General features: G+C 40.0%; 1 protein-coding gene across 3 annotated transcripts in view; it reads right to left on the reverse strand.

Annotated features, from left to right (window-relative positions):
- The window catches only part of arfgef3 (ARFGEF family member 3), a 150,691-nt gene that overhangs the window by 81,339 nt on the left and 56,432 nt on the right, over positions 1-12,920 (reverse strand). For all 3 annotated transcript variants that reach the window (XM_049481296.1, XM_049481297.1, XM_049481295.1), the window contains exon 13: positions 11,481-11,647. In XM_049481296.1, coding sequence (XP_049337253.1) covers positions 11,481-11,647 — 167 coding nt within the window. The remainder of the gene's footprint in view (positions 1-11,480; positions 11,648-12,920) is intronic.

Genomic DNA, 12,920 nt, shown 5'->3' on the forward strand with positions numbered 1-12,920 from the left:
TGAAGCTCTTTTGGACACGGGGTCAGACATTTCTTTAATGTCAAATTCACTTTTTGACCAGGTGAGGGCGAAAGCCCGCCGAAACAACAAAGAGATACCTCTGAAAAAGTGTGCTCTTCACCTTCGACCATATTCGCACACTGGTATCACTCTGCATTCAGCAGCCCTGGTGCACGTTGCCATCGGTCCAATGAGTCTCACCCATCCAATTCACATTTCTCCATTGGAGAACGTCCCATTGCTCTTTGGCAAAGACCTCCTTGACCGGTTCAAACCATTGATTGACTTTCAGCATCGTAGAATCTGGGCACAGGTTTGCGAACCCCTGCCCTGTCCTAAGGCACAGGATAGAGTTCAATGCTATCATGTTGCTAGCAACATTGAGCCACACAAGCTCATTGAACCTTCAAATTCCACGGGAATCAATGAGAAGCTCACAGTCAGGATTCTGAAACCACCATCTTCAGAGTCCCCTAGCATGACTCTAAAACAAAACACCTGTTCATGGGCATTGACTCTCTCTATGGCTGTAGATGAGTACAACCCAAAAGCTGGAAAGTCATTCACTCTTAACACAACGGTCAACGGTGAAATCTTTGTTCCATGGGCTGACAAGTCAGCTGTTCACAGACCACCTGCAGGTTCCTTGCCACGGACTAACTGTGATCCTCTGTTCGTGCACCAAAAGGATTGTTCTCTTCTTGTTCCTGCACCAGTGGTTCCAGACAAACACAGTCCCTTGGATTCTTATGAATGTAAAAACATTCCCACCATCTACACAGATGGATGTGCTTTTCGGAATGCTCAGATCAAATGGAAAGTTAACATGACAATTGGTGCATGTGGCAACACTTCTTTCAGAACACTGGCATTTCAACTTGATCCACTTGCCACTTACTGTGCGTCTTTCAGGATGCTCAAGGGCCTGTTTGTTTATGCCCCAGATACACACGCTTCATCTTCATTCGTGGTGCCTCAGCGCCATGGGGGGGAGAGCCTGGCCCAGGCCCTCGATCACCTATGGGTGGACCACAAAATGATGGGGGAAACACACCAAGCATTCCCACAATTGACATATCTGCCACTTGTTGGAAAAAGGCTAGTGTGTTTTCAGCCCCAATCTTCAGAAGATCTGTGTGGTATATGGCCAATTCCACAAATGGATTGGGTCGAAAGACTCATGAAATTTGTCCGAAGGAACAAACATCTCATCACTGTGGCAGGTGCATTTGCCAGATGGGGGGGACGTCCCCCAGACCCTATTGAAATGGCTCAGGCCACAACTTTTTCGCTGAACCACACTTTCTCAGGTGTTGGTATATCTCACCGTTCTAGCGGTGAACTGCGGAAACACCCAAAACTGGGAAAAAGCACGCTTGGATACCAACCATTGTGCTACACTGCTGACAAGCTACTGGTGAGGTCCCAGCACAGCACTGGCAAAACAATTCGCGAGCTCAGGTCTCATTGGTTTGGTCCTCATGCAGAGGCAGACAAACTGCCTCGCATCTGGAACCAGATCCCGCATCGTCAGTGTTTTATTAAACTGATTCTCAAACAAGTTCACTGTAACCCAATTAAACTATGCAAAAGCCCCATGGGACAAGTCGGGACCAATAATGCCCTAGGTTAAATCATAATACTGGGCCAAATACTTAGACACACTGAGTGTTCATTGTCCACCATTTTCTGGCCTGACGCAATTGTTAAATTGAGAACGTACCACACATTCATTGTCTGGAACTCACCTATCCGAGTAGCATAACCCACAACAAATTGGATATTTTGTTAAACCTAGAGTTTGAATCACCATTTCAAACCATTAGCATAGCAGTATAATAAATACGTGGAGAAGGGGGGGTGCCAATTTTTTTTTTTCTTTCTTTCTCCTCTCTTCAGGTGCCCAAAACATATTTTGTTTCCCTTCTGACTACGTTTGCTCCGCTATATTGTTCTCAATTGTTGACTAAGTAGTGGCTAATTATTGAAGCATACCTTATGGGTAGGTTGTCTTGATAAAGTTATAAAGGAACAAATAGCTAGCAAACTATTTGTGACCCTTTCCTATGCTTGTTGCCACACTATCACATTAAATTAACTATTTTATTCAGAACCAAAAGCCAATAGCTACAACAAAAAAAAAAACTGATCATCAGAGAAATTGTATATCCATTAGACCAAAAACTCTGTCAGCGACCTTGTAGTAGATTGTCTTAAGAAAGCATGACCAACAAGACACCAATTGCATGAAAGATGTACCCTAACATGCTCTGTCTACAGAAATCCACGTTGACATCGACCGATGACCCAACGTCCAGTGGCCCATCGATCGATGGGGGGGGAATGTAGTGGATTAACCAGAGGATTTCTTCATTGCTTGGACACAAACACACACTACCCCCACTTTACGGCCTATAAGGAAACTTCGAACCCAGAACACTCTAAAAAAACCTTGGAGTAATCTTTTTTTTTCAAACAACCTTAAATTTCAAAATGACATTTACTGACTATTTCTTCACTCAGCCTCGCCCGAGAGCCCTAAATGCGAGTTTAGGGTAAAATTCTGTTTACATTCCTCCAAGTCATAAACCTCGGAGTTAATGTAAACATTTGGAACATTTGCAACACATTTGCAACATTTGCATCACTAGGACGGGACTGCGGACTTAAGAGAGTGTCAAAACTTAATTAATGCCTTGGAAATTGTTAATTCACCAAATGTTGTACCAATTTAGGGGTTTGTGCCTAGTTACTTCTGCAATCACTTAGAAATAAGATTAATGAAATTAAGAGAAATGTTCTAAGCTTGGAAATTCCATTGACCGTTTGTAAGTGAGACTCTCTGCTCTCTGTTCACCAACCTCCCCCACCGTCGTAAATTCCGATGCCAGCCGCTTATCTAAGCATTCAGCAAAGGGGAGGAATTTCTCACTAAGAAGATTTTGCTTAAAATACATATATATTGACTATATAAAAAAGGTGTTTTATAGAATGTTTACTAAATAATGGTATATGTGTCTGGTATATGGTATATGTGTTTGGATGTGTCCTGATTGAATTCTCCTACACATTCAAGTCTGAATCAACAAGGTTTAATTAGCATTTGATAATATAGCTTTATTTGGTTATCAGTGGTTTAATCATGTATTTTCTTTTAAGTGATTTAATTGGGTTTAAATAATATCATGACTCTTGATCTCTTTCTGACAGAGTACCATCCATCATTGTATTTCTAAGATTATCTTGAGTATTACAAAACTGTTTGTGGGCAATATATATATATTACATTTATTGTGATTCAATTGTAAGATTGTGTTTCCTGAATTTATCATCACAAACTGATATGCTGAAAAATGTATTTTGATCCATTGTTTAATTGAGTTTTCTTTTGGTTTGATCTATTAGAAAAATTCTGAAGCATGCTGACCATGTGAGCGAGGGGGGGTTTTATGGCCCTTTGTGAATCCCCACCAAAGTTTGAAATTGCTCCTAGACCAATCAAAACACAGACACTTGGGCCACAGAGCCAATCGGAGCTCAAGGGCCAAACAGGCCACAGAGTCTAATAGTAAACTGGGCAGACACAGTTCAGTTGCCAGTTGAGTTTTGGGAGTTCAGGTCAGAGCAGTTAGAGAAGGAGTTGGAGAAGATGAGTTGAGGAAAACAGTTAGAGGAGAGAGGTTAGGGAGCCCAGAGATGGAGAAAGGATAGACTGTTAGTTTAGTCATCTTAAGTTAGTTTTCTTAGACTAGCGCATTTAATCTTCAAGTATATTAATCTTAGCTATCCTAGTTAAAATATCTAAGGTTATTTTACAATCTACGAAGCCAAGCATTATTCCATCTAAGTTTAGCTAAAGTACAGCTGAAAAAGAGATCCGCCAGATCCAACCCAGAAACCTGCGGTCCGGAGGCCACCAGCAAGCCAGCTGAGAGCGAAGGGATTTCCCTGTGGGTTCTCATGGGGCTCCGTGCTGACACAGGAAGTCAACCCACCCTGCAGGCAGGCTCACGTGATCCTTTTTCGGGGTGAAGCATCAGACGACCAACCCAGGCGGACGTCACCAAGGCCCACTTCAACAACTCAGAGTAAGGCAGAGCTGGGTTTAATCTTTCGGCAGATGGTGTTCTGTTGGTCATGGTCTGGGTCAGGTCTTTAATAGAGCGTCTTTAGTATAGATGACTCATTTTGAGTGGCTTGGTTGGAAATAAGAATTGGTTTCGTAGACTTAAAATGCCTTAGATCCTTATTTAGAAATACTCACTTAATAGTTATATTAATCTTTATTCCTTTCATATCAGCATTATAACGTGTTTGTTCTTTTATTTCTCATTTATCATTCTACACTATGATTTGATAGCTAATGGCTACATTTATGACTTTTTAATGAATTATTTACTCATATCTGTGTGATTTAATAAATACTTTTATTTTACAAAACCTGTCATTTCAGTGTGTTTTTCTGGATAACTTGGTTATGAAAATTTCTGTTACCTGTAGAAACCACACCCTGAGATGTCTTGTGTTATTAATTAATTTGATTAATCAATTAATTAATTAATTGATTAATCTAATTAAATTAATTTAATAACTGGCGCCCAATTAAAAAATATTTCAACATCTCAATTAGCACCAGGTATTAAACCACTGAGCCCGCTACACTATCGTTCCCTTGAGGCTCGACGTCAAGCTCTGGGACCTGAACAGCACACTGTTGAGCAAGATCCTGAACTTCCTGACGGACCGACGGCAGGTGGTTAGGATGGGCAACATCACAGCCTCTAATGTTGAGGGTCAGTGAGGAGGATATCAGAGCTGTGTGCTCAGCCCGCTCCTGTACTCCCTGTACACCTACAGCGCAGAACATCACCAGGGTTCAGCTCCCTTACCTTCTGGACTTCTGGACTAACCACTGCTTGAGGAAATCGAGAACTATAATGAAGGACCCCAAGCCACTCCCTGTTCTCACAGCTGCAAAGTGAAAAGAGGTTCAGAAGCTTGAAGACCAGAACCAGTCGGTTCCAAGATAGCTTCTTCCCCCAGGCGACCAGGCTGTGGAACAGCCAGTAGAACAGTGTTCCACCCAACTGCTACCTATACAAACTCTGCACCCTGCACTTTACTTTATACTTCACCCAACAGACTTATTATCCTACATATAGCACTCAGCAGTGATTATTACACAGGTACTGTATATTATGGGCTGGCCACTATAAAATGTGCATTTTTTTCACGAAGCACAATGCCACAGATATTGCAGGTTTTGAGAGAGCGACCAGCCACCTGGACAGCTTCTGTAAAAATCGGTTTACATAACCAAAGAATATCTGCACAATCTGTCAGGAACCGTCTCAGGGAAGCTCATCTGCATGCTCATTGTCCTAATGGGGGCCCCACCTGACTGCAGTTTGTCATCAAAATCGAGTTGAGGGGAAAAAAAACGCTCACTTTTGATTGTCTGTCACAATAGAGGGGTGTTCTCTTTACAGATGAGTCCCATTTTTCACTGTAAAGGGCAGATTAGAGACGACAGACTGCATGTACAACATTGCATGGGTGTGCGGTTTGCTAATATCAATGTTGTGAATGTTATGGTATGGGCAGGCATATTTTATGGACAATGAACACAGCTGCAATTTGTTGGATGGAATTTTGAATGTACAGAGATACCGTAACGAGAACCTGTGGCCCATTGTTGTGCACATGAACATAACCTTATGTTGGAGCATGATAATGCACGGCACCATGTTGCAAAGATCTGTACCCAGGTCCTTGGGAAGCACTGGATCTGCATATATGACAGCAGGTTCAAGTTCCTGGCCAAATACTTTGCACAGCCATTAAAGAAGAGAGAACCAGCATTCCACAGGAGACAATTAAAAGTCAAATGCTGGTCACAACCCCTAGATTCTCACAATACTGTAAAACCGCCCATTTTAGAGTGGCCCAAGGTACACCTGTGTAATACCAATGACTATTTATCAGAATCTTGATATGCCAAACCTGTGACTGGTGGACGGTTTATCCCAGCAAAGAAATAGTGCTCACTAACATAGATTTAGACCAAGACCCTCTTGATAGTTAACTGAAGTCATGGTACCTTCCACACATTCTCCAGACATATCGCTGAGTCATAGGCCAAAGAGTTCCAATTTTGTCTCGCTGCTCCAGAGAAAAGTATTCCAAAACCTTTTTTGCTTGTCCACTTTGTTTTTGTCATGCTGGAGTCATCTTTGGAGTCAGCAAGGGGTCCACTTGGGAGTGCTGGCATGGAGGCCTTCATCTCTAAATCTGGGCCGAAACCTGAGTACCTCTGAGAACCTTCCTCTGACAAGTCCTGTTGTAGTTCCTCAGCTGTCAGACGGAGATTTTTCTCCACCTTTTGTTTTTCAGATACCAGACAGCAGTTCCCGTCACCATCCTCTTTCTGCCACACACAGATAGCGTTTCAACTCTGCCTTTAGCTTTAAACGAATTATTTTACTAACGTCTCTTGAAATAATTAATGTATTTGATATCTTTTTATTTACATTAAACATTTACATCATATCCATATCCTTGCTTATGAAGACCAATTACCTCCTCTCTACACTTCTTTGACCACTTCCTGGACTTTACTATGTTGCAATGACAAAATAAACTAGAAGGAACTGAGTATCTAACCTGCCTGATTAAAAAAAAACACCTGATTGAAACTTCTGTTCCTGAGAGTGGTAATCTTTAAGGGGGTTGAATTATTTTGTCAATAAGAAAATCACATTTGTTGATATTTTAGAAAAAATGTTGTGGTTTAAGTTGCATTGGTCTATTATAAGTCCTTATTTGATCTGATTGTGAACAAGATAAAAAAAATACATACAAAATTGTATGATTGCATACGATATGATATAGCACACCTAATGCTGGGTAGTATACTGGTTCATTCGGTGCTTTAGTTTAGAACCGGTATGCATTTTTCTCATATCGCCATACCGCTAGAGGCGCTGCGGAGCACTGTGTGGAAACACAGCGTAGAATAGCCCTGTTTAAATATATTAACACTGCAGTTTGAAGTGACTAATAATAATGCACTCTAAACATCTCAATATATCCAGGATTAAAGTAAAATAAATTATACTGGACATATAACCTGTCTCTAGTAGATATGTAATAGAAAATGAGGACAGTTTGAATTTATCTTTTGCTAAAAAGAGTAAAAAAGTAGTACCCTAATGTGATAATTAGAGGTGGGTAATATGTCTCGATATTTCAGGGTATATCATTCACAATATTCAAAGATGTAGGCGATATTATTGAGTACGATACAATATGGCACACCCTTAATATATACAGCTCTGGAAAAAATAAGATTTTACTATATTTTGAAGTCTCTTATGTATATATATATATATATATATATATATATATATATATATATACACACACACACACACACACACACACACACACTTTTATATACACACATACACACACTTTTTATATATACTGTATATATACACCTATATATGACACCTGGTACTTTGGAGTGATATGGGAAAAGAGCGCCATCTATCCGCCCAGAGACAGCAAGGCCATATAGGTATAAAAACTGGTATAGAAAACTGTTACTTATACTTATACTTATGTTATATTACTTACTATTATAGATTATAAACTACAGACAACATTTCTCCCAAATTCCAAATACAAATATTGTCATTTAGAGCACTTATTTGCAGAAAATGAGAAATGGTCAAAATAATGAAAATGCTACAGTGCTTCAAAACCTTAAATAACACAAAAAAGGTTAATTTTCATTTAGAAATAACAATGGTAATGTTTTAGGAGAAATCAATATTTGGTGGAATTACCCTCATTTTTATTCACAGCTTTCATGCATCTTGGCATGCTCTCCGCAAGTCTTTCACACGGCTTTTGGGTGACCTTATTCCACTCCTGGCACAAAAATTCAAGCAGTTAAGATTTGATGGCCTGTGACCAACTTACATCTTACATGATTACATTAAGAGGTTTTTCAATGGGGTTCAGGAGATTGACTGTCAACTTATTTGAATGTCAGTCAGTAACCACAGGATGACATCAAGTGACCTATAAATAGAGTTGGACTACAGAGGACTGGAGTAAGATCATTTTCTCAGATTAGTCCAATGTTCAGCTTTACTCAACACCTGGCCTTCAAATGTTTAGATGGAGAGCTACAGAGGTGCACCCACTGTGAAATTTGGTGGAGGATCGGTGAGGAGGATCAGCAAGGCTGGAATTGGACAGTTTGGTCTTTGCAAATGACGCATAAATCAAGCCACATACAAGGTTATCCTGGAAAAAACACTTGCTTCCTTTGGCTCTGGCAACGTTTCCCAACCCTGAGGACTGTTTTTTCCAGCAGGACAATGCTCAATTCCACACAGCTAGATCAATTAAGGTGTGGATGAAGGACCACCAGATCAAGACAGTGTCATGGCCACTCTCCAGCCCTGAACCGAACTGAACACCCTGGAATGTAATAGAGATGAAGATAGCTTGAATTTTTTGTGCCAGAAGTAGCATAAGGTCACCCAAAAGCCTGGTGGAGAGCATGCCGAGACACATGAAAGCTGTGATAAAAAAAAAATTGGGTTATTCTACCAATGATTAATTCGGAACTCTTCCTTAGATAAAACTTTTATATTGTTGTTGTTTCTAAATAAATATGAACTTGTTTTCTTTACATTACTTGAGGTTTAAAAGCACTGCAACTTTTTTGTTCATTTGATTTCTCATCGGAATTTGGGAGAAATGTTGTCAGTAGTTTATAGATTAAAACCACAATGTTCACTTTACTCAAACAGTAAACTCAAATAGTATGCGACCCCTTTGGGATTAGTTGGATTTCCGCATGAATTGGTCATTAAATGTGTTCTGATCTTCATCTTAGTCACAACAATAGACAAACACAGTCTGCTTAAACTAATAAAACACAAAAAAATATATATATGTTTGCATGGTTTCCTTGAACACAACATGTTAACATTCATATTGAGGAGGAAAAAAGTATGGGAACCCCTAGGCTAATGACATTCCCAAGAGCTAATTGGAGCCAGGATGCAATTGATGTGTTGGTTAAAGTTGTCCTGTCCTATAAAACACACACCAGTTTTGAGTTTGCTTAAGAAGCATTGCTTGGTGTGAATCATGCCTCGCACAAAAGAGCTCTCAGAAGTTCTAGGTTCAAAAATCGTTTACTTGCAAGAAGCTGGAAAGGGTTACAAAAGTATCTCTAATAACCTTGATGTTGTGTCCACGGTAACACAGACGGTCTACAAATGGAGAAAGTTCAGCACTGTTGCTACTCTCTCTAGGCGTGGTCGTCCTTTAAAGATGACTGCAAGAGCACAGCACAGAGTGATCAATGAGGTGAGGAAGAATCCTAAAATCTCAGCTGAAGACTTACAGAAATCTCTGGCACATGCTAACATTTTTGTTGACAAATCTACAATAAGGAAAACATTAAACAAGAATGGAGTTCACGGGAGGACACCACGGAGGAAACCACTGCTGTCCAAAAAAAAAATGCTGCACGTTTGAAGGTTTCTAAAGAGCACATAGATGTTCCACTACTGGCAAAATATACTGTGGACAGAAGAACAGACATCGCTATGTGTGGAGGAAAAAAGGCACAGCACACCATCATCAAAACCTCATTCCAACTGTGAAACACAGTGGAGGGGCATCATCAACAGGACAACCCAAAACATATAAGTAAATCAACAACGATCGCCCTCAACAGAAGAAAATACGCCTTCTGGAGAGTACTGACCTCAACCCAATTGAAATGCTGTGGCATCACGACCTCAAGAGAGCGATTCACACCAGATATCCCAGGAATATTGCTGAACTGAAACAGTTTTGTAAGGAGTAATGATCCAAAATTACTCCTGACTGTTGTGCAGGTCTGATCTGCAACTCCAGAAATCATTTGGTTGAGGTTTTTGCTGCAAAGTGTCACGCCTACCACAGACTCTGTAGTTCCTTTCTCTGACTCTGTCGTTCCCGTCTATGGACAATCCCCGGTCCGGAACTACACCTCCCAGCATGCACCTGTCAACACCACACGCTCAGACTCACTTGGGCGTTCTACGTCACCGGAATTTTAGACTGTGTTCAGGTGTTTGTAATTTAATTTTAAGTATAAATATCAGTCTGTTTGTCTCGCGTGTGGCGAGGTATTTTCTCTGTATTTCCAGCGATATACTGAGCGTTATTTTCCTGTCTGTATTACCCGTGTATGACCCTTGTTTTGTTCTTTTCGACTACGTTTCTGCCTAATCCTTTTGTTCTGTTTGTTTTGTGATTTCCTGGTTTATTGAACTCTGCTTCTGTTTAATGGTTTCGTTTTCGGTTTGTGATTCGACTCTGATGTTTTGGTTGGTTGTTTTTCTGGCTTTGACCCACGCCTGTTATCTGACTACGCTATCTGCTTACGTGCTTTATAATAAAGCCTTGTTTTGTTTTTACCGCGAGCGTCTGACTCCCGTCTGTGGCGTTACACAAAGGAGGATCAACCAGTTACTAAATCCAAAGGTTCACATATTTTTCCACCCTCACAGTGAATGTTCATAAGTTGTGTTCAATAAAACCATGCAAACATATTTTTGTGTGGTATTAGTTTAATCAGACTGTGTTTGTCTATTGTTGTGACTTAGATGAAGATCTGAACACATTTAATGATCACTTTATGCAGAAATCAAAGTAATCCCAAAGGGTTTACATACTTTTTTTTGCAACTGTACCTATAAAGAAACAGATTATTTTGAAGTGGTGTCTTATTTTTTTTCCAAAGCTGTATATATATATATATATATATATATATATATATATATATATATATATATATATATATATATATATAAATATATATATACACACACAGGGGTTGGACAATGAAACTGAAACACAGTTCTGGTGGAAACAGGAGAGTAGGGCTGCACATTGAATTCTGCTGTGATTTGAGCAGCCGTGGTTTTATCTTTTTTGGATACAATCTGGGTTAGCACCTGAACATCCCTTTCAGACAGCTTTCTCTTGTGTCCACAGTTAATCCTGTTGGATGCGGACATTACCCTGGATACCGTGGCTCTTAATACACCACAAAGACTTGCTGTCTTGGTCACAGATGCGCCAGCAAGATGTGCACCAACAATTTGTCCTCTTTTGAAATCTGGTATGTCACCCATAATGTTGTGTGCATTGCAATATTTAGAGTAAACCTGTGCTCTTACTCTGCTAATTGAACCTTCACACTCTGCTCTTACTGCAATGTGCAATTAATGAAGATTGCCAGTCCCTAGCTAGGTAGCAAGCTGCACATAAGGTCAGACAGTTTTAATGTTGTGGAATGCATTTTGTTGAATTCATTTGATAGTCTTCCTTACAAAGAAAAACTTCTTGGTGCAAAAGCTGGGGAAAAGTAACATTTTAAAGATGTTTATTTCTGTTCTTACCAGAGTGATCAGGGCAGGCATGGGTTTCCGGAGGTAGTAGTCACATGTGCAAAGTTTAAGGTTTAGGAGCAAGGCATAGTAAGACACCAAGTACAGTCCATCAGCATTCATAAGAGCCTGGCAACTTAGATTCTCACTGTTCTCGAAGCCAGGAGAGCAGATGCCACCTGCAATGCAAGAATAAGACAAAAATTATTGCATTGGTTACAGCCTCAGAAAACAGCCTCTTCTAACTTTTAGTAGTGAATAAAAATGTTATGTAAATATTTAAAACACACACACACACAGACAGGGAGAGAGAGAGAGAGAGAGATAAAGCCAATTGCATACACTCCAGGAGCCTATGAGATTAAAAGCAAATGTTCTCCATTTTTATCTTTAAATATTACAAAAAAAACTATGCCCACAACTCCATGGGCCCCATCGTACACCCTGACATTGATTTGCATAACATGCATTGTTGTGGTGCAAAAATGGCATCACTTACTGAAAGCATGGATTTATCAGGAGAGCAAGCTGAAAATCATCTTAAGGAAATACACAGAATTGACAGTAAAACTGACATCAGCAGTGGGTTACTCTAATACCACTAAATAAACACACGGTTGTTCTTGAGGATGGATAATATATATCAAAAACACAAATAATACGTGAGAACAGCGTCTCTCAGCCTAGTAATTCTGTAAAGCGCCACACATATATCTCTCAACTTACACAAGCTTGTGTTACTGAACAAAAATGAAAGGGAAAAAAAACAAATTTGCCAAAAAATAAAACAGATTTCATAGAGTCTTACATTAGCAATGGATGCACCAGCACCAGCATCAGATCTCTGCTGCTCTCTGGTGTCTGCACAAAGCACCAGTTCAGTAACACTAACTGAGGAGTAAGACAAATGCTCCAAGCACAGTTTCCTGATACTGAGATTGTTTATACTTTCACTCGCAGTAAAGACAAAACAGCATACTTTGCCAGGTTCAGGTTGGATCCTTACATCACTAAACCAAACGTCAAATTTACATTAATTACATTATATTACATAGCATTTAGCAGATGCTTTTATCCAAAGCAACTAACAAATAACTAGGTACATTAGCAATGGAGGAGACTAGTTAAGGCAAAAACATGTTTTTGACAGTGCCTAAAGGAGGTCAAAAGGAAATAGAGTAATAAAGAAGGAAAGAAGGGGAAGAAGGGAATGAGATTAGAAGTAGTTTGTGTGTTAGAGTTTGTTGTTATGTTTAATACAGCTAGGCGACGTTCACTGGAGGAGCACAGCAGCCAGGAGGGAACATAAGCAGGAGGGAGACTGCTATGTCATCACCTTGTAGGCCATAACTAGTAGCCAGTGGAGCTCCATGAGTAGTGAAGATTTATTAATGTTGGAGACAAATGTATGGAACTATGAAAACCAAGCAGCTGGACCTACACATCCATTAG

This window comes from Astyanax mexicanus, chromosome 7, assembly GCF_023375975.1.
Source record: "Astyanax mexicanus isolate ESR-SI-001 chromosome 7, AstMex3_surface, whole genome shotgun sequence".
NCBI lineage: Eukaryota > Metazoa > Chordata > Actinopteri > Characiformes > Acestrorhamphidae > Astyanax > Astyanax mexicanus.